Source organism: Centropristis striata, chromosome 13 (assembly GCF_030273125.1).
Source record: "Centropristis striata isolate RG_2023a ecotype Rhode Island chromosome 13, C.striata_1.0, whole genome shotgun sequence".
NCBI lineage: Eukaryota > Metazoa > Chordata > Actinopteri > Perciformes > Serranidae > Centropristis > Centropristis striata.
The window spans coordinates 20,918,564-20,941,299 of NC_081529.1; the positions used below are offsets into that span (position 1 = coordinate 20,918,564).

The window sequence follows — 22,736 nt, forward strand, 5'->3', positions numbered from 1 at the left end:
ATATATATATATATATATATATATATATATATAGATATAGATAGATATATTGATATATATATATTGATATTGATATTGATATGTGAAATCAAACAAAAGTCAGTACTGCATATCACAGTTTATGCACCTGAGATCAAATATTCAAATAGATTATAATAGCACATCATATCAAAATAAAAAGTAAAGAATCAGAAGTTTGAAAAGGCCACAGTGAATGGTGTAAACTGGTTTATTTGTTTGCTCGGGTATCAGGTGAGATAACAGGCTCTGTGTGGAATAACGTCGCCCTCTATTGGTTATAACTGATACAGCAGAGGTTGCATTAAGATTTACCCTGAATGCACCACAGGGGAAATAAAAAACAGCAGTATAAAAATAAATAGTCGCTTCCAAAACATTAGGCACAGGTGAAAAACCAAAAAGAGGAGCAAGGACTTCAAATAAAAGGGGCTTAGATCAAAACATTGCTATTTTAAGTGATGAAAAAAATACTTTATATAATTTATAAGTCAAGCAAAGGAGGGCTTACTATTTCTCTGCTTGTTACAATTAATATATTTACCCCTAACAATAATTATATCGCTGAAAATCACTTATATAATGGACACAGGACATGCTCTATGCCTCAGGTGTGTTCATGTGCCCTCTATATGGTGGGGCTTATATACAGTTGGGTTTTTTTTAGATTGCAGCATGTTACAGGGCTTAAAGACCTCAGGCACTGTGCCAAATGAAATTCAGATACAAATCAGTTTTAAATTAATATATGTAATGAATATATGTAATTTAATAAATAGATTTCCTCCTAGACAACTCTTTAGACCCACAAATATGTTCTTGCTTTAAACTCAGAAGGACAAATGACAAAACGGTGCCACAGTACGCGCTTCAGAGGCAGCACTGGCGCATCAGATCTGACAGCACATGGACTCAGTGAACGCGCGTCATGTCAGGACGCAGCCTTGCACCGCGAACGGCTCCTGTCGGTGTCAGTGTCGCAGTTATTAGACGTCTGGGCGGCCCGGGACAATCCCTCAGATTAGCGCTTGACCCGCAGGATTTGTTGGAGAGGCACCTGATTCACCGGGAGCGACACGGCGGCTGGGAGCAGACAGAACGCTCTAGATTCACATTTATGTTTCACTGGGGCGTTTTCCACAAGATTCTCCGTGTCTAAAATATATGAGGATCTGGTGATTGATGGATTTTACGCATGCAAAAACTCCAGGACGCGTTAGAGGAGCTCTCTCCAGACATGGCAGGTTTTACGCATGAATCGATCGGAGTGTTTGAGAAACTTTTTGTCCGCATTTCTCATTAGTCATCTGAGATCCGATAATGTGCGGTACTCCTGCTGCCGGTGGAGCCGTCTAATCTCGCCCTGATTACCGCGCGCAGATGGATTGCATCGCGTCAGCCAGCAGACTGACATCACGGCCTCAAACTGTTTTAACCGCTATGCTCGCGTCTTAATTGCTTTAATTGAAGCCACTTAGGGTCCCGCACAGCATCACTTTGGAGCCCCCAGCTTTTCCTTCGTGGTGCCAAAAAGATGAGGAGAGTTGTGCTGAAAGAAGCCGTCAAACGGTTCCCCTGGCTGGCCAATGTCACTTTGTACGGGTGCTTATTCGCCGGCGGTGACGTGGTGCACCAGCTCATCGCTCAGAAGGAGCGCATGGACTGGAAACACACTCGCAATGTGGCCATTGTGGCAATCAGTTTTCATGGAAACTTCAATTACTTTTGGCTGCGAGCCCTGGAGATGCGGTTCCCCGGAAAGTCCGCCGGGATGGTTTTCCGGAAGCTTCTGCTGGACCAAAGCTTTGCGTCGCCTCTGGCCACCAGTGTCTTCTACACAGGTAACACGGCCTGGCTGCAAATCCACAACTAGTGCAAAGTCAATTTAGAGTTTTGGTTAAAGTAAGGCAAGGTTTGGCACAGTTTGGTCTCTGTTTGGGTTGAGATTAATATCATCTGATGCCAAAAGCATCCAAATATCTAAATAATTTACTCATTTTTACACCACCAAACCAGAGCCGAAAAACAGACCCAAATATCAGTTCCAATGGATTAATTATAAGATATCCAGCACTACAGGCATTATAAAAATCGTATAGTGAGGTGGAGAGGCTTCCTATAAAGGTCACCTTTCAGTCAAACAGCTTGTTGGTGAAGGTGAAAAGTCATTACACACGATTTTAAGCCGTGCGTAAAAGCGCACAAACTGGTGCGTAAATGTCTCCCTTTTTATCCCGTAGGAGTGAGCTTCTTGGAGGGAAAGGAGGACATATTTGAAGACTGGAGAGAGAAGTTCTTCAACACCTGGAAGGTAAGAAGAAGATTTTTTTTTTTTTAAAGGCCCATGCAGGATGCATCAAGCGAAAGGAAAGTCACCTTCCTTCCATCCGCACACACTGTCGCGAGCTCACAGCCAGATTAACCCAGATTGTGTGTAGCCGCTGCTGCTTCTGCGCAGTGGGCACGACGCCCGGCAGCAAACCGGGTGTAATTCAATCGCAATGACTGCCAGCGGATAAAAAAGTCAGCGAGTTTCAGGACGGGTGAAATCCTGCCAAATGTAAATCACAGAGTCATGGTATTGGAGCTGCGCGTCATCATCCTCCCAACAGGTTCATTTATAGTGGCCTGAAATCTTTTTTTCCTTGAATCTGTTTAAAGTTACAGATCAGTGATTATAATGCATCTTGTATCACAAAATCTGTATAATTAGGTTTAATTTTAAGTGGTGAAATCCAACTTGGTACATTTAATCATATTCTGCACTTAAGCTCATTTTGAGATACTTGTATTCTACTTGAACATTTCCATGCTCTGCTACCGTATAAGTCTATACTTGAGGTCTGAGTCTAGTTCTATGTTTTTTTAACTCTGCGGACTGAAGCTGACTTTTAATGTCTTTGTTGGCTCCAAAAACAACCTCAGTTTGTCTTCTTCTAATTCAAGATAAATCTATGTGTTGTCTGCATAACTATGATACCTTATCTTGTTGTTTTCCATTATCTGAGTCTGTAGAAGAGTGAAGATGTTAAACAGAACCATCAATCGTTTCAAGGCAGTAAGAACAGAGTTTACTGTCCGGAAAACTCATAATTTGTTTACGTTTTCACTTTCAGACTGGACTCATGTACTGGCCATTCATGCAGGTAAATTACACAATTTATTGTTTGGTGCACAATTATAAGACTTGTGTTTTTGTTTATAGGTAAAAAATGGGAAGACAGTAGTTAGAAGATTTTAACTTTTATGCTGTAAGGGTGACAAAGTAAAGCTAAAACCAAAAGAAAGAGCACAGTTTTAATAAATAAATGTGTACTGTCATTCTTTTCCTTTTGCCGTCTTCAAAGTTCCTGAACTTTGTCCTGATGCCACTATACATGAGGACGGCCTTCATGGGCTGCTGCGCCTTCCTTTGGGCCACCTTCCTGTGCTTCTCCCGGCACAGCGGGGACGGCACTGCCGGAGTGGCCCTGGCCTTCGTCATGGACCCCCGTAAGACCCTGGAGGAGATGCGCCAGGCCCGGCTGGCCAGGAAAAAGCAAAAGGCTCAGGGGGAAAACTAAAGAGAGGAGAAGGATGCATGTTTCAGGCCTTCAGACACAGGACAGAGGGTTTCCCACTGCTGCTTAACCAGCAATTACAAACGGAAAACACCACAGAAAATCATTTATCTGTCAGATACACACAACAGTTGACTGTTTTTGGTTAAGGGGAAGGAAGTAGATAAATGACCAAACACAGGCAAAACAGGTTATTAAGAATAAGAAAATATATCAGTTAATATCTATGTGAAAGACTAAATTTTCATCTTTTATTAAAGCAGACAATATTAAAGGGTCAGTCGAAACAAACTTTCTGTCTCTTAAAGTGTTATCAGAACAAGAGCGAAAAACAAAGTTTGTGGTGCTGGAGAAAGGGTCTCGGGTCGTTGAAATCAAATGGGTTCATCCTCAGGGGAACGTGAAGGTGCTCAATATATTTTATAGCGAGATAGATTTGGATATTTTTTTTGTGCAAGTTGAGATTTCGCCCTAATGGAGGCTCAGGGGGCCATATTCCGAGCAGCTTTGGAGACATTTTGCAGATGACGGACAGAACAATGGAAAAGCAGGAAAATGGGTTAAAGTGGACTTAATTTTCAGGATTTAAGGTCTGAAAGCCTGGGACCAGGGGCCAGTGATGAACAAATGATGAGCTTGCCTTCATTTGAAGTGCGATCAGAGCCGTGGACTTCTTCTATGGACTGGGACTGGTTGTTGTACTGGTGGCTTGTTTGATTTGAGCAAACAGACCGGTGAAGCTCCTAATATCAGATTTATGGATGACTGTACTGAATGGGCCTGCCGGGCACTGGCCAAGGAGCCTCGTATTGACCATGCAGGGATGCAAAACGACCACAAAGAAATAGAAAGTGGCTACAAAGAGACACAAACAACAAATAAAAGACACAAAATGATTTAAAAAAAAGACACAAAATGACGATAAAGAGATACAATGTGGCTGAAAATGCCATAGCATTACTATAAAGAGACACACAAAGACTAACAAAAGACTAAAAAAGACTAAAAGGAGACACAAAAAGACTAAATAAAGACACAAAATTAATGCAAAAAGACACAAAATGACCAAAAATTTAACAAAATGACCAAAAAACCCCAAAACGACACAAAATTACCAAAATTGATGCAAAATTACTATATTAAGAGACACAACGTGACTTTAAAGACGCACAAAACAACAATAAAAAGACTACAAAAAGACACAAAACGATCAAAAAACACACAAGATGACTGAAAAAGACAAACATGACCAAAAAGAGACATAAAATGACAAAAATAACCACAAATGATTACAAAAATACTATGGAGTGACACTAAATTACAAAAGAAAGACATAATACCAACATAAGATGCATAACGACTACAAATAAACATAAAACAACCCCTCAAAGTCTGTGTCTTACTCCTATGTGAGGTGGTGGGCTATTTTGCATGTCTGTGTCCTGCTGTCCATTGTCTCATAATCCGTCCATGGATTTAAGGGCTTGATATTTCTGCTTCTCACTCGATGTGCCTTCTCAACCACAGGTCTGCGAGCTTGCAGTGTTTGGCTGACTGGTGATAGTAATAACCAATACAATGCAATATGTATATATATCTTTTGTGTGTGTGTGTGTGTGTGTGTGTGTGTGTGTGTGTGTGTGTGTGTGTTTCTGTGTTCATTTGGGGATGTACTGATGTAACAGGCTGATTCAAAACCACCACTCTAATATGTCTTTTAGTTAAAAAATATAAAATAGGCTAAATAATGTGATACACATAAAATACCTCTTGGTGGGTCTTTCATGGGATTTCTGGGACGCTCATTGTATGTTCTTACCACAGGATTTCTACCAGTGTATCACACTTGTGTTGTTTTGTCTCCTACAGTAGTTTGAGCATCTTAATCCTGTCCTCTTACTTGAAACATCACATAGGTTGCCATCAGCCCAGATACCTTATCACATATAACACTTCACCTACCCAAACAACACCCACTACTCACTCTCATTTAGAGTTTAATTATCTTTTAGCCAAGATGAATTACTTTTATTATTATGATTTATCCAAAAGACAGAATTGAATACTTGCTGAATAAACAAAACATTTATTAATAAGCCAGAAGTTAAAAACTACACTTTCATCGACCTGTAAATGACTCTAGGGACGACCAAGTTAATACATTAGAGCTTTGGACTCAGCCCCTCTGTAGATAAGCTTTGAGGTATAATAGACGTTCTGTTTTTCCATGTATTGAACAATAATAAAACCTCAAAGAATGTTTAATATTGTTCAGGACTTTGTGTGAAGTGACAGCAAACTGTGAGAACTTAGCCATTTTATTGCATAAGTTCTTTGACATTTTTAGAAATAGGATACCTCTTTTATGACCAGAGTAAACCAGAGTATTTCTTGATACTTCTGCTGAGTGGATGAAATGATGTCGTAATGAGATTTGGGGGGGAAATTATGTCAGAGTAAAGCCATGAACAATAAGCCTGAAGCTCTATAAAGGTGTTGAACACCTCCTCCTCCTGGAGCGGATTAGGACTGATGGAAACAATTAACCTCACTGCATCACCAATTGGACCATTCTATCAAAAATTCACATTAACTACTAATATAAATGATCATGTTATGTTTCCAATTAATTAACTGATGTGAATCTAGAGTCTAACTTCTTATCTTACAAACGATATATCGTTTTAATCATGTACATTAGCCTTGAGTTTACCAGAGTTGGCCAACTGGATGATAATGCTGGTGAATTAGCCGTGCTTGTCAGAAATTGGACACTTCCATCTCCTCGCTGTAAGACAATGGGTGCTGTTTTTTTCCCGGGGAAATTCTGTTTCTCGCCCGAGTGTTGCCCAAGAGTAGAAACTGTTTCACCAGTCGGAATCGGTTCAGTACTTTTGTTGCTATCCAAGCACCTTTGCAATGACACACTGTGGTATTTCGCAGGCATTTTGAAAAATATCACCAAATAAATATCAGCGTTATCAACACAGCTGGGACAGTATTTTCATCTTTCACAATAAAATACAGTATGTCAGGCCGGGCTCGGAGCAGGACTCAGACGCAGAGATATATCAGAGTATGTCAAAAGCACTTTATTTAGATACTTGGTCAGCAAGAGGAACTCCCCGAACAGAGGAAACAAAAAGGCTATGAACATTAACAGACTAAAGGACCTAACAATAAAATTCCCTACAAAGAGGGAAAAAACACTAAACTCCTGACTATCCTGATCTCAGGGCAAACTATCCTATGGGGTAAAGAACAAATAACTAGACAAGGGAAAGGGGGATAAAAGGGACAAACTAAAATACTAATAAACAAAAGGCGCTCCAAAAGGGAGGAAAATCTAAACAGGGAAAAAGACTAAACTAAAAATCACTCCGTAAAATGGAGGAACAATCTAAGGGCAAAAACTAAATAACACAAAATCACTCTTAAGGAGGAAAAACAAAAGGCAATCTAAACAACCAACAAACTAAGGGAGCAGCTAAGCTGTGAAAATTTACAAAAGAAAATCACTCTTACGAGGAGAACCAAACTTGAAAACGAAGCAAGGCAGATGACTGTGGCGATGACAAGAACTGTGGAAATGCTGGCGAGACGAAAAACGACACACTGGCACAGGACAAGGGAGACACAGACTATTTAACACATGAGGGAGGGAGCACCAGGTGAACACAATTGGTAATTAGGGGAGACACTCAGGCAGGTGACACACACAGGGAGGGGCAGGTGATCTGAAACGAGAGGAGAGTTACTTTTCAAAATAAAAGCAGTGACAAGACCAAACATAAAAAAACCCAAGACCTCACCACGGTGTGACACAGTATAGCGAAAATACAGAAACTCTTTTTAAGTTGTCGCCCAGATGTCGTCCAGGCCTTCTTACTTTCTCTCATCAAAGTTGAGAAATGTAGCACACTGTGTCGGCTGTGTAGTAATTATTTCACGAGTCGGGCTCCGTTCGATACTTTTGGCCCTATATGGTATGGACACATCCACAATGACGCACTTTCTGGTGTTTCGGGGGTATTTCTTAAAAGATCGCCACCACCAGCATTTGCAGAATTAATTTATATATATTTTACAATCCAAGTGTGAAATTTAATTCATGTACATAGATAGTTACATATGTAATTACAATACGAACGTAACTTTGTTAAGAGAAAGCAGTAAGTATGATCCCGCTGAGTTGATATATGGTTGATATTTATTTGGCTTACCCAAAAACATCCAATTCCCCGGAAAAAAAAACAGCAGCGCCAATTGTTTTACAGTGAGGAGATGGAAGTGACTGATCCATGAAAAGGATAGCGCACGACTAATTCACCGGCGTTAACGTCCGTTTGCCAACTCTGGTAAATCCAAGGCTAATGTACAGTGTTGAAATGATATACGGTTTGTAAGATGAGAAGATAGACTAGTTTCACACCACTTAAATAATTGGAAACATAACATGATCTTTTATATTATAGTAACTGTATTCCACATCAGACATTGTTCAGCATGGAGATTTACACGTCTATTTACAATACGAAAGTAACACTGATGAGAGAAAGTAGTAAGAACGATTGGGTGACAATCTTAAAAAGTTGCATCAGTACTGTCCAGATGTGTTGATAACGGTGACATTTATTATGCTTACCTAGAAACATCCAGTTCTCCAGAAAAAAACAGCAGTGCCCGTTGTTTTACAGCAAGAAGATGGAAGTGACCGATTCCTGACCAGCACGACTAATTCACCAACGTTAACATCCTTTTGCCAACTCTGGTCAACCCAAGGCAACCATACATGGTTAAAACGATATACAGTTTATAAGATGAGAAGTTAGACTAGTTTCACATCACTTAATTAATTGGAAACATAACATGATCATTTATATTGGTAGTTAATGTTGAAAAATGCATTAAGGAAACCTTTAAAACTAAATTATCTGACTCAAACAGTAAATCCTCTCACATATTTCTCTGCGCAGGTAGTTTCCAAGTTTAACATAATTTTATTACAATACGTCAAGAAAATTTGCAGTTTCAGAGTCTCTGGGTTCAAACTACACTTCCCTGATTTACATGATTGAGGCGGATCAGTTCATGAAGTCTGGACCCCCCTTTTGTCCCTTGAACCCTCTTTTATATCCTATGTTAAAATAAATCTGTTATTCTGTCTCTTTGTCTGTCTCTGTGCGTGACGCAGGTCACTATCAAAGGTCACTATCAAATGCATGCGTAATTCACTGTGTGTGTGCCCTCCCACTATGCATTTATATATTAATCATGTAAGATACTTTTGATACAATTATCATGTGTAGGGGTGCACCGATCGATCGGCCGGCCTTAGTAAGATTCTATAATCACAAAAATATATTGTATGTTTCATATTTTATGTTTTATAGTTTGTGTGCACATTGCAACATCTGTGTCTCCAATTATATCTCTGTAAGACATAACAAGGCAGGAGGTTTTGTTGAATGTTTTGGGGAACAGGCCAGGTCAAGGACACAGTGTGCTGGGGAGAGAGGTAACTATCTTCTCTGCCTGGTGACATGACGTGTCACTATATTGATTAAAACTGACGAATCAGTGGATCAAGAAGGCGGCACTTCCTGGAAGAAATCTACAATCATGATTAGTAAATCTGGAGAATATAGAAAAGGGGTCGAGGGACAGAAGGGGGGTCAGACCTCATGAACTGATCCGGCTTAATCATGTAAATCAGGGAAGTGAGTTTTGAACCCACAGAGATCTCTGTAAAATGCACATTTCTTGACGTATTGTAATAAAATAATAACGATCTGCACAGAGAATTAGGTGAGGATTTTCTGTTGGTGTCAGATAATTACATTTTAAAGGTTTCCTCAATGCATTTCTCTAACATCTAACAGAGGTTTAATAAAAAAAATGTGTGTTGAACTCTCCAGAAGGTGCGTCCCTCTCGAACTATTGATTCATCAGTTTGAATAAATATTGTGGACACGTCATGTCACCAAGCAGAGAAGACCGTTAACTTTCTGCTCAACACACCATGTCCGTGACCTGACCTGGAACAACTTTTGAGACACAACCTCCTGCCTTGTTATGACTTGCAGAGATGATAGTGGGGACACAGAACGTTTAGGCAGATAAAATAAATGTATCTAGAGTAATCATAGTTTTAAAACAATATTAGCACATGATCATTGCATCAAACCATCTTGCATGCACAGAGATCGGCACGGCCATTCCTCCCTCACCGGAAGCTCTTAGATCAGCCTTTGACAGCCAACTGCCGACATCACGGCAGTTAATCAATTAGGACAAATTAACCCCTTATGGTGTCTATCCTACTACAGTTTAGTGGTACTTAGTGGGGGGAAAAAACATAAATACAACTTACATTTGTATATTTCGATGTTTGCTGTTTTAATTGCAACCGTTGCAGCTTCTTTGCCTGCCATGATCTACAGGTTTAATCCGTTGGTGGCTCCGCCCTTTCCGGTATGTAGCTTTAACCGTTATCGCTGCTTTTTTAAATGTTTTATTTTTTTAAATTTTCAATCATTAGAATTACAAACATCGCTCTGACTATGCATTTAAATATATATATATATATATATATATATATATATATATATATATATATAATGGAGAGTGGTGCTACCGCTACGCTAGCTCAGGTGTTAGCTGTAATATATGATGAGGGTGCTAACGGTGTAGCTGGGTAAGCTAATATGTAGCTACAGCATTTAAATGAGAGAAATAGAGAAGGCATTAAAAAATGTACCGGTAATCTAAAATTTCAATCATAGTCAGACAGAAAAATACACAATACAATTTTCAAAGAGCAGAAATACATACATACAAAACAAATTGACTAAAGGTAGTAGGATACACAGTCAATCACATCACAAAAAGGGTAAATTCATTACACAATAAGAATGAATAGAGGATGAATTAAATTAATAGATATGACTTTAAGGAAGTTAATCAAATAATCAAATGTAACAGTCTATAAAGCTGTTGCTTTTTTATTATGTATTAGGGGAAATAGAGAAGAAATATGATGCATATTAGTGTTGATATGATGTCAGGTTGTGATAATTGTTTTCTGATAACAGACATATTAAAGGTGTTATATTGCACTGTAGTTATTAAAATATTCAAGTTGGTTAAAAAGAGTAATTTAATACTGTTCATTTATGGATAAGAGTTAAAAAGAGAAAAATGCTGTGGTTAAAGAGATAAATAGTGATTAAAAGAGCTCTTTAAAAATATAAATTAGTGCATTTATGTTAAAATATATGTTCATGATAAATAATCGTCACCAGCGTCAGCATGATTTCACAGCTTAACGTTAGCTTACTCTGACTCAGCATCAGGTGGAAAGGAATGAAAGCTAACAGAGGGATAAAAACTAAGTGGTGAAAAGCAAAGAGGGACCAAGTTAAACTCTATAAAGCTAAACACACACTCCTCATAAACCTGACAGGACAAGTTGACTGGCTAAACACATTGTTTTTAGACACTGAGATGACAATAAAATGATCAAAAATGCTAAAAACACATTATATTACACAAAAGGTAAATGCTTTCTGTATGGAGCTCACTGTGAAAAGTGAAAAGCTGTAATTTCTTACTGTATTGTGTTGTCCTTACTGTATTTTATTGTAAAGTGTCCTTGGGCCTCTTGAAAAGTGATATATAAATTTAAGTTGTTATTGTTATGAACATTATTATTATTGTTCTGTGATCACTGGAGATAATGTTATTGTATACTGGACAGGAGGTAAAATGATGTGCGGTTCATAAAACGGATACGTCACACTACATTGTACAAGTGGTTCATGAGATTAAATAAGAACATGCAGAAAATTAAGCTTATATTAAAATATATTTATTTATATGAAAATATTTTATTTATATTAAAAATAATTATATTTTTGCATTAAAAATAATATTAATTAATTTTTTTAAACTAGTATTTATTATATCTTTATTACTATATGTTTTTTCATTCAATCATTCATTCATTCATTCATAGAGACATACAATCATTCACGCTCCCATTCACTCCTACGGCCAATTAAGAGTCACTAATTGAACCTAAGCTGCATGTTTAGGTCCATGGGAGGAAGCCGGAGTACCCGGAGAGAACCCACACTGACACGGGGAGAACATGCAAACTCCACACAGAAAAGCCGCAGGCCGGATTCAAACCTGTGACCCTCTTGCTGTGCGGCAAGAGTGCTAACCACTACGCCACCGTGTAGCCCTATCTATCTTTTTTACTACCCAGAGAGCAAGCCATGCCGACCAAGTCGTCTCGTGATTTGCGGGAGACGAGTTCTGATTTGGTCAAAGGCGTCGGCAACTGTGGCGAGGAAAAACTGCCGTGGCAGAAACCTCGAGAGGGACCAGACTCTCTGGGGGAACCCTTCCTCCTCAGGGCTGGGGGGACCTGCTGCTGCTGCTGCTGCTCCAGGATCACGACTGTTGGTTGTGACCCAAAACCTCGATCTTCAGCTGCACCACCTGCAACACACCAACAGGGATCAACAGACTTACCTGTGGGTCTCCATGACTACTCACCTGGACTGGATCTTCTTCTTGAGCCTGACAGATTTCATTTCAGGTCTCTTGGTGCCTTCTGTGTTGTCCATGGACTCTGGCACCGGTAAGTCCCCCCATTCCCAGAGCGGCCTACATCTAAAGACACACAGAAAATATTAGTGGCTCCGTGTGGAACAAGCAACATGTTTGTATGATGTGTTTGTTGGAGTCGTCCTCTTACCCGTCTCTGGTAGAAAAGGATGTAGGCTGTCCTCTGACGCTGCTCACAGACTGCCCCCCTGGTTGTCTCCGTGACCTGGGCGTCATTATAGTGGAGCCAGCGGTCACCTGCACCACCCATGTCCTGGTCCGGGTGCACGCCGTCACTGATGTAGTGTCCTAACGGGAGAGGAAACACTGTTACAGCTTCATATGAAGAGGAGCTTATAAAGAGGAGGAGAACTGCAGTCTCCAACCAAACTTAATGCAAAATTTAAATTATTTTTTACAGAAAACCAGCATTTAAAGTGTGCTAGTCAGTAAGTAACTGAATATTCTCCACCTCTATCTACAGGTGCGCCTCAATACATTAGAGTATGATGGAAAAGTCCATTTCCAGTAGTTCAAGTCAAATAGCTCCAACCAAGTATTGAGTCATATAGATGACATACTTTTCAGACGCCAACATTTCCATATTAAACATTCTTAAACATGAAATTGGTCTTTGTAATATTCAAATTTTTGGAGATACTGAATTTTAGGCCTTCATTAAATGTAAGCCATAATCATTACAATTAGAAGAAATTCAATAAATGAAGTAAATGTGTAATGGATCTATATAATGTGTTATTTCCACTTTTTTAATTGAATTACTGACATAAACTTTTCTCTATGATATTCTAATTTATTGAGATGCACCTGTATCTGTTTGAGGGACTAGGACTACAGAAAGTTAGACCTTGAGTGTGTAAATATCTTACCACTGTTTCCTCTGGTGCCTAAATGGCTGATGACACTAACCAGGCTGTACAAGCCCTCCGCCTGAGGAGAAACACAGTAACAGTAACAGTTAGCTTCACAAACTCTACACACCAACACACACAGTCCACGTTACTCTGTGTGTGTGTGTGTGTGTGTGTGTGTGTGTGTGCGTGTTCTCAGGTGTGTGTGTTCTCAGGTGTGTGATTGTTCTACCTGTGTGGAGGTTACCATCAGCTCCCTGAAGAGGTCGACGGGGTCCTGCAGCTTTACCAGCTGATAGTACGGGGTGAAGGTGAATCTCTTTATCTGTAACATCAGGACTCTAAGGATAGGAAAGGAAACAGCAGTGAGTGATTGATTGCACAAGGTGAGTGATTGTAGAAATTAACTGGATAAATGAATAAAAGCCAGCAAAAACACCTCCATCAATCTAAGTCTGTTCACAGGGTTAATGTGTTTCAGATTTAGTAATCGTAGGTTTGTGATGGATGTGATGTGACTCACTTGGGCAGGGTCAGGAAGGTGGAGCGCTGGCCTGATGTCTTGCCGCCACATTCACATTTAAACTCCAGCAGTGTTTCCTGCAGGGACAACAAGCAGTCAGTTAAAACACAGCAACAACACAGCAGGGCCAAATGTTTTGTTCCATGAGGTTCCTCTCAGTCCGTGTTGATGTGAATGAGGTTCTTACCTTCTGGTAGTTCTGGATCATTACCTGTACTGAGGCACCAGGGACCAGGTCCAGAGAAAGGTTGGTGAACTCCTCCTCTCTGATGGATTGAGCTCCACACCTGCACATTAGAGAAAATAAATACAGTCAACGGAAGATAATTATTTTCTGATTTGGCTGAACTGACCCTTTAGAGATAAGCTACTCAGGTTTCTCTCTGTGTGGTTTAACCTTTTGCATGTCCTGGTGTTCTGCATCTTAAACACCAGGTTCTTCTCCACAGGGCAGCTGTAGCTTTTTCCCACGAAGGCTGCGACTTCCTGCAGCGGTGGAGCCAGAGTCCTCATCTGACCCAGGACGGTTGTGATGAACTCATGGGCATCCTGAACACACACACAGACACACAGGTTTAATTTAAAGGCACAGACCAGAAGAAGACTGAAGCAGGCAGCAATGAGACGGTAACAAGCGGACTCACTTTCTGGCCGTTGTCGGCAAATTCAGGGGCCAGGATGGAGACGGTCCTCTTGAAGACGTCGAGGGCCCGCAGCTTGTGGTGGCCGTCTCTGGAGCCGTGACATCTCACAATGTTCATAAAACGGCTGGAGAGGGAGAAGGAGAATGCTGGTTGTTATTTATGATTTCCGTCAGTGTGTGTGTGTGTGTGTGTGTCTGTGTGTGTGTGGCTGCTGTACCTTATCAGCTCAGCCTCAGGAATCAAACTCCACGCGTCCTCCTGGTAGTTGACGTCTCTGATGAAGCCTGCGAGTGTAATCAGACTCTGCAGGCTGGAGTTCATGTAGCAGTTATTGAGCGGGTTGGGAAATCTGACACACAAACACAATAAGTCACATTACACGTTAACATCAGTATCTCCAATTACAAACTGCGTGAGAATAAGTGTGAGCAGATTTACTCACCCGAGCCAGGAGATGTGTTGAACTGTGAGGCTCCACGGTCTGATGACAGTCGCTTTCTGGTGCACGACTTTGGTGACTTTGTCTCCAGATTCAGGCTGCTGAGGCACCGTGGCAGCTGCTTTCCTATCCTCTTTCTTGTCTTCTTTCAACACGTCCTTCTCTTCTTTGCTGAGTTCTTTACACTCCACCACTTTGTGGAACTGGGTGGAGCTGATGGGCTGTCGGGTCCCAGCTTCAGTTTTCACGAGTCTGAAACATGGAGAAACATTGAGCGTACCATAATAAGATGGGAAATAACACTTGATCTTGTGAACTTGATATTAAAATGTGGGTTTGAATGTGAAGTACAAAATATGAGAGTAGTTGTGGACTGACCTGTTCTGGTTCTGCTGGGTCTGTTTCTGGCACAAGACCTTGACGACTGCGTCTTCAAGTAGGGATGCAAAATCTGTCTGCTGAGGCACGGTGGGAGCTGCTTTCTCGTCCTCCTTCTTAGTTTCTTCCAGCTCTTCCTCTTCTTCTTCAGTGAGTCCTTTAAACTCCACCACTTCATCAGCTTGGACGGAGCCGTCGGGCTGAAGGAGCTGCTGTTGATCTTCATCTTCAACACTGGGAGCCACGCGACTTTTTCTCTGTTGGAGGACAAAAAAAACTCCAGCGGTTCAATAACACAGAAACAACAGCAAGAATAAAGACTTTAGAAGACAAAATTCACGTCCAGACTATAAATATCCGCTAATTCTAAAGGCACTGGATCTTTGTGTGAAACATACCCTGCAGCAGCTAAACAGTCTCCAGAAAGACTTCTTCTTCTTCGTTGGCTCTTTCAACGTCTCTGGTGGACTTGTGTCTTCATTCTGTAGAGTAAGAATAAACAAAAACAACATCAAGCATCTTCTGTGTCCACATAGAAATGTTACAAACTTGTAAAAGGAGTCACATGAAGCATCAAGGCTTTCTGTGAAACATACCTGACTGCGTCTGAACAGTCTGGACCACCAGGGAGCTTCTGAGACGACTCTGCAGAAACAGAAACACAGCTTATTGTGAATTCATGTTGGAAACAATAAGGGGACTGTATAACTCTGTAAGACCAAGCTACCGTTACTGTCTTTAAAAGGCTGTAGCCGGCTCAGTTGTAACTTTCTTTATACAGTCTGTGGCTGTAAATGGAGTGAAGATACTGGTTTCTCATTAACAAGAAAACCATGGAAAATGTCTAGATATCAGCTCTTAAATTAAACTCTTATGAACTTTTTTTGTTGTTATTATTATATTTGTCCAAACAAATGTACCTTTAGTTGTATCAGACATTAAAATGAACAAGAAATTAAAGAAAACAAGGGTGGTCTAATCATTTTTCCATGACCGTAGAGACCCGAGGAGCTTTTGGTACTGCTGACATGAGATCTTGTCGGGGAGTGGGCCAAATAACCCCTCAAATTTAGGCTTTGAGGACGGACCCTGACCTCTGACCTCAAGAAATCTGAACTATAATGAGTTCTATAGATACCTGCTTTTAAGAATAACTGGCAAGGACAACTTGTCACGGCAAGTGTGTCCATTACATCATTCAACAGATGTAAATAGTTTAAAGCTTCTGCTGTAGACTCCTTCAATATCAATCAATTTAGAATGTTGATTAAAGGTCACTTTATCTTGATAGGATTTATTGCAAATTGTAATGATCATATTAAAAGTGTAAAAGGCTAAAAATTGAGGTTTTACCAAGAAAAAATACTGGTTTTAAAAAAATTACCACCTAAAATACTGTTCATTCTTTCATGATGTGATATACTGTATTCTCTTATAAGTTGTTTGTATCAAAGGCTACTTTTTATTCTTCAAATGTATTTTGTTCATTAATTCTTGGAGAAACAAATTCCCAGTCATGATACAGGTCTTTGAGTTCACTGACATTTACATTAACAAACTATTTTAAATATTATTATTAGGATGCCATAAACAGTCCTATAAAGTCCTATAAATGATTTGAATGTATTGTTGAGCCTGAGACAGAGGAGCTGATTTAACTCTGTGATTTAGATTATGTTGTAGGAAGTCAATGTGTACAATTGGTAGACAAATATTGAGAAAAGGTGTACAAGTTGTGCTGCTGTGTAACACAACACTTTGGTTAACTGCATCACATGTTTCCAGAAGCAACTTTCTTACCGTCCATTGAAGCTCTGATCTCCCTCATCTTTTTCAGGTGCGATTTGTTTTTTCTGTTCAGAATAAGGACAAATATAATACAAATTAGCACAAAAAGCAATGGAAATTATTGAAAATATTTTTCAATAATAACACATCAAGAGATGTGAAGAGTCTGTGCAACAAACCTTTGGTTTACGATCAAACATCTTTGCAAATCTTTCAGTAGGTAAAAACACGACTGAACGGTAGTAAAACTTGTCTGAAGTGATTGTGGACTCAAACTATCAGCCTCTGACATCATTGATCCGAACATGTCTCTTTGATGTCACGCTCTAGAACAGTGGTCGCCAACCCGTCGATCGCGATCGATTGGTCGATCTTTGAAACATTTACTGTAGATCCTGAAAATAATAGAGAAATGATTACACAAATACATTATGGCTGATTAATGTTCAGTTTTGCAAGCGCCTCTCTTTTCTCTCTATCTTATCCGATCCAGTCCTTGTATTTTTGGAGCGTAACAGGCGGCATTAAATTGACCAATAATGTCAAAGAAGGATACTGGCACATTAACTGTCGCAAAATAACAATATACGGCAATGTTGTCAGCTAGCATGGCGGAGGCTCCGAGAAAGAAATCGAAAACGTATCATTTCCATGAGGAATGGGAAGAGGAATTTATTTTCACCATGGTGAAAGACAAGTGTGTTTGTATGCTGTGCCACCAAACTCTAGCGCTGTCTAAAAGAGGAAACCTGGAGCGGCACCACAACACCAACCACGACAAATTCAAAGACAGTTTCCCCGGCAAGAGCGCAATCCGCGCTAGGAAAGTTGCTGAGCTGAAAGCGGGGTTGAAGGCCCAGCAGTCGCTTTTCACAAAACCTGCTACTCAAAATAAGGCCGTAACTGAAGCTTCATTCCGTATTAGTCACCTTTTGGCTAAACACAAGAAGCCTTTTACAGATGGTGATTTATTCAAGGAGGCAATGGCCATCACTGCAGAGACGGTTTTCAACGGCTTCAAAAACAAAGACGACATCAAAACTGCGCTCCGCAGTGTCCAGCTTGGGCCCAATACAGTGGCGAGGAGGGTCGAGGAAATGTCAGGGGACGTGGATCGACAAGTGCTAAAAGACTTGTCACACTGTGAATATTTTTCACTACAGTTTGATGAATCCCTGGATGTAATGGACACAGCTCAGCTTGTTGTATTTGTTAGGATGGCGTTCCCGGACTCTACAACAAAAGAGGATCTCCTTACTCTTTTGCACTTAAAGGAGAGAACGAGAGGTGAGGATATTTACAACGCGTTTAAAAAATATGTTCGCGATAATGACATCCCGATTCACAAACTGGTGGCAATTACAACTGATGGAGCCCCAGCGATGCGTGGTGTGCGCGCTGGATTTATTGCTCTGTGCCGTAATGACCAGGATTTTCCTGACTTCGTGAATTACCACTGTGTCATTCACCAGCAGGCCTTGGCGGGGAAGGCCGTGAACTTTTCTCAAGTGATGACTCTGGTGGTTAAACTGATCAACTCGATTAGAGCAAAAGCGCTTCAGCACCGCTTATTCAAGGCGTTATTGGATGAGCTCGATGCCGCGTACGGAGACCTACTCCTCCACGCTGATGTCCGGTGGTTGAGTCGCGGCAAAGTGCTGCAGCGATTTGTCGATTTGCTGCCCGAGATAAAGACTTTTCTGGAGACAAGGAACGAGGAGCATGAGGAGCTGTCAGATGATCAGTGGCTGCTGGACCTGGGGTTTCTGACAGACCTGACAGCAAAACTGAACGCACTGAACAACGAGCTCCAGGGGAAAGACCGACACCTGCCCCACATGATAAGCGCAGTGAATGCGTTCAAGGCCAAGCTCGGTGTTTGGAACACACAGCTGAAAAACGGGAGGCTGACACACTTTCCCAACCTGGAGAAAATGTCACAGGCCATCGGTGACAAGGACGCTTTTCACCCTGAGCAGTACTGTGTTCACCTGGACAAAGTGGCAGCAGAGTTCAGTCGGCGTTTTGCTGAATTAGACGTCATGGAAGATGTTGCTGCATTCGTCTTAAACCCATTCCTGACCATCGATGTGGAACAGGTATCAGGCAAATTTCAGCAGGTATTTGCTCTGCCTAGTGGGGTTGACATGGAGATGGTTGATTTGCAAAATGACATTGAGCTGAAAGCAAGAGCACGGGACAGTAACTTTTGGGGAATTGTCAGCAGGGAGAAGTTTCCCCTCCTCACCTCATGTGCACTAAGAGTGAGTGCCTACTTTGGGTCCACTTACCTCTGTGAAATGGCATTTTCACAGATGAAAATAATTAAATCAAAGTACAGGAGCCACCTTACTGACAAACACCTCACAGACTGTCTCAGACTAGCTGTCAGTAGCTATGAGCCAAACTACAAAGCACTCACAGACAGTATTCAGTCACAGCCATCTCACTAACCTGGTTGAGTAACATGCCAGTTTTGACATCTGATGGAAATGTGAAAAGTGACGATACATAAGATGGTACATAACTGCACTGAGCTTATTTACACTGACTGAGAATTTTGTTAAAACACAATTACAGTTCTGCTTTAATAATGATAATACATTTTATTGATATATATTTTCTAAAATGCCGATGTTATGTAACTTGCATGAAGCTTGAGTGGATAAGCATAACACTGCATGTGATCTGCTCACTGTTAGTGTGTTTTGCGTGTGTGTGTGTGCGCGCCTTCTTACCTCATACAAAAGGAAATAGGCCACACCTTTATTTTTAGTGTTGGACATAAAGCTACTTGGCCTAATTGCATTGAGAATTTTGTTAGCATTACAGTTCTATTTTCTAAAATGCTGATATTAATGTGACTTGAATGAAGCTTCAGTGGATAAGCATAACACTTGAAATGATCTGCTTGTCTATCATAAACAAAGTACTGTCCTCATAAGTGGAAAATTCCACAAATTCCACATACCTTTTCTTTTTGTGTTAAAATGAAATTGAATAACTTAAAATTGAAGTTGATGTGTTAGAATTGAAGCTATGGCCAGTTTGATATGCTAGTTACAGTGTTTTCTTTGTTGCATTAATTTGAACGTTGGACCAAAGCATTTCATGTAATTGAAATACAATTAGCCTGAATAAAAGGCGTCAAGTTGGAAGTACAATCTGGGCTGTCTTTTTCTTTCAACACTTCAATGGGTAGATCTTGCCTCTCACCAAGGTGGAGGTCAGGGATCTTGGGCTTAAAAAGGTTGGAGACCACTGCTCTAGAATGTTCCATGAGTTCCACCAGAATGTCATATAGAACACTAGAGACTCGGCAGGACAGACACTGCTCTGGAACTAGTTTTAGTGCAGTATGCTCTTGTTATACACTTTTTCCCCCCAATTGTGATTGAAGAATGTTCTTGCAAAAAAAAGTTTTGATAAATAAATATAGATTTTAAAAGCGTACATGATCCGTGTAAATAGTATTACTCTTTTGTTAAAAGGACTCAAAAGAACTTGAAACTCAAACTATAGGACTTGGGACTTGACTCAGGATTTGTTGGTCTTGACTTGGGACTTGTCGGTCTTGACTCGGGACTTGACTCAAGACTTGTCGGTCTTGACCGGGACTTGACTTGGGACTTGTCGGTCTTGACTCGGGACATGACTCAAGACTTGTCGGCCTTGACTTTGGACTTGACTTGGGACTGGTCGGTCTTGACCTGGGACTTGATTCAAGACTTGTTGGTCTTGACCTTGGACTTGCCTCTGGACTTGTCTGTCTTGACCTGGGACTTGACTCGATACTTGTTGGTCTTGACTTGGGACTTGACTTGAGACTTGTCGGCCTTGACTTGGGACTTATTGGTCTTGACTTGGGACTTGACTTGAGACTTTTCGGTCTTGACCTGGGTCTTGACTCGGAACTTGTCGGCCTTGACTTGGGACTTGTCAATTTTCAAAATCAAATATAATCACTGCTATAAAAGTCTAAAAACAAACAAACTTTATCTTTTATGTTAGCTTTTTATATATATATATATATACATATATATACAAACAATATAATGTCAAGAAAATAAAAGATAAAATTCATTAAAATAAAACATGGGTCTGCTCAAGGGAATACATTTGAATAGTCTTACGATTTTTTTTTTAATTTAGTTTTGGGTTGTCAGTGATATATAAATACATTTTTAATCAGTATCTTTAAGCAATTTAAAGGAGGGCAATTTTTAGTCGAATCATTTTATGGATATTATATAATTTTCATAAGCTGTGAAATTAGGACGATTCAAGATAAATTAATTTATCGCTGTTATGATTGCATTTTTCCATACTGTGACTATCCACTCTATTTTGGGGGGTTCTGCTGTAAAAATGATTCTTGGTGAAACATTTTAGCAAAAGTAGCAGTAAGCTGATTAATCACAATGGCATACCATGGTGACTTAGCACCAATGATAAAAATAATTTGCCCTCAATTGAGCAAATACTGCTTTGTTTTCAAAACAATTATATTAATGCATAGTTTGAGTTTTTAAAATGGGATTGTATGAGATATTTACTACCCACAATCAGTGTAGAAGCAGGCAGGGTGTTATCTATACAAATCTCAACAATGGTGCCAGCAGCTAAATGTATTTAAGACTCTTAAAAGAGGACTACTTTACCTTGCCGTGTGACAGTCGTTTACAACAAGAAACTGAAGTTATTATATACATCAATGCTAGCTTTAAAACACCAAGACTACATTGTCAAAAACAGTAATTTTACCTCACGTAACGCAGGAGTTGCTGGTCTACCACTACATCGATCAATTTGCTTGTTGGTGTTTTTGTGTGACTTAAGTTATTTCAAACAGATAGGAACAAGCAAAACAAACCAAAACTATTGAGACTGATTGAGAATGTGGTAAACCAGCAACTTCCGTGTTCTGCAAGGTTAAATTAACACTTTTGTCAATGGAGTCTGGTAGATTCAAAGAGCCTATCTATAACTGCTTCAGTTCCCTGTTGGAAAGATGCATGATGGCGTGTAATGTTGGCAATGGAGTCAATAATTAGCTAAATAAGCTCATGCATGTACCTAAAGTGCTCCCACAACATCGTTAGAATAAACTCTGTAGATTAACTGACAAGTCATCCAAAACTGTCAAGACTTTTTGCAACTCAGATATGAAGCCGGGACAGAGTGGATGTTGGAGTTTGAGTGTATAACAGCTTTATGCTCCAGTGATGGTGCGTGTGGATTAACCAGGATCAGATAGGCCTGGTTAATCCCTCTGAAAAGGACACAGTTGACCTGGTGTGACCTCTGACCTCGCCAACCGGAAGTGGAAATCCCCAATCGGAGTCACGGATGCTCGGACAGAGGTTTGACACACTCTCCTTCACTAACCAACGTTTAAATCATTGAAATATCTGATTCCTAATCTCAATAAAACTGATGTTTTGTGCAAATGTATGTTCTGCTGTGTTCATGTGCAGCATTAAACTCACAGGAGTTGTTTGAATTCCACTTTTAAAATTATAAATATTAGATTTTTTGCATCACTAGATGAATTATAGATTCAATTAACTGAAGTTTATGTGTGTTTGGGAATACTTTTAATTTTTGAGAAAAAGGTTTCATTGAACAGAAAATTACCACAATAATGAGAAACACAAGCAAGAATATTTAAAGTTTACATTCTCTCTTTTTATAAGAAAATCAGAAACGGCAGCAAATTGGTGTTTTATTATTTTTTTGGCTAGGTTCTCGGTTTTCCCAGCAGTCATAGAACACAAGAATTTCAGGGTCTACAGAAGGTCATTTAAAGTAAATTTAAAAAAATAATTGCGCGGCCCCGCTGAGCAATGTGGTTATGGATATGAGCTTTGGCTAAAAATAATATGTGCAATACTCTGA

General features: G+C 40.1%; 2 protein-coding genes and 2 long non-coding RNA genes across 5 annotated transcripts; 2 read left to right on the top strand and 2 right to left on the bottom strand.

Annotated features, from left to right (window-relative positions):
- Positions 1-1,552: 1,552 nt before the first annotated feature.
- On the top strand, positions 1,553-3,581 carry mpv17l (MPV17 mitochondrial membrane protein like). The gene is made up of 4 exons (XM_059348813.1): positions 1,553-1,859; positions 2,259-2,329; positions 3,135-3,164; positions 3,366-3,581. The coding sequence occupies exons 1-4, from the start codon at positions 1,553-1,555 to the stop codon at positions 3,579-3,581; spliced, it is 624 nt and encodes a 207-aa protein (XP_059204796.1).
- Positions 3,582-12,452: 8,871 nt separating this feature from the next.
- LOC131983674 (uncharacterized) lies at positions 12,453-13,374 on the bottom strand. The gene is made up of 3 exons (XR_009395487.1): positions 13,299-13,374; positions 13,085-13,145; positions 12,453-12,503 (listed from the first exon to the last, which is right to left on the bottom strand). It is a non-coding gene; the product is annotated as an uncharacterized LOC131983674 (long non-coding RNA).
- Positions 13,375-13,490: 116 nt separating this feature from the next.
- Positions 13,491-14,020, bottom strand: LOC131983673 (uncharacterized). Of its 2 annotated transcripts, none has more exons than XR_009395485.1 (3): positions 13,987-14,000; positions 13,801-13,876; positions 13,491-13,666 (listed from the first exon to the last, which is right to left on the bottom strand). It is a non-coding gene; the product is annotated as an uncharacterized LOC131983673 (long non-coding RNA). The 2 variants fall into 2 exon arrangements; XR_009395486.1 differs by having other exon boundaries at positions 13,630-13,666; positions 13,777-13,876; positions 13,987-14,020.
- Positions 14,021-17,446: 3,426 nt separating this feature from the next.
- Positions 17,447-19,291, top strand: LOC131983385 (general transcription factor II-I repeat domain-containing protein 2-like). The gene has a single exon (XM_059348108.1). The coding sequence runs from the start codon at positions 17,447-17,449 to the stop codon at positions 19,289-19,291; it is 1,845 nt and encodes a 614-aa protein (XP_059204091.1).
- The last annotated feature ends 3,445 nt before the right edge of the window (positions 19,292-22,736 follow it).

What these genes read in the sequence shown, in the direction of transcription:
- mpv17l (XM_059348813.1), top strand. Translation starts at nt 1,553, where the DNA reads ATGAGGAGAGTTGTGCTGAAAGAAGCCGTCAAACGGTTCCCCTGGCTG. An exon ending in CACCAGTGTCTTCTACACAG is followed by an intron (nt 1,860 to 2,258) that starts GTAACACGGCCT and finishes TTTATCCCGTAG; the next exon opens with GAGTGAGCTTCTTGGAGGGA. An exon ending in TGTACTGGCCATTCATGCAG is followed by an intron (nt 3,165 to 3,365) that starts GTAAATTACACA and finishes CCGTCTTCAAAG; the next exon opens with TTCCTGAACTTTGTCCTGAT.
- LOC131983385 (XM_059348108.1), top strand. Translation starts at nt 17,447, where the DNA reads ATGGCGGAGGCTCCGAGAAAGAAATCGAAAACGTATCATTTCCATGAG.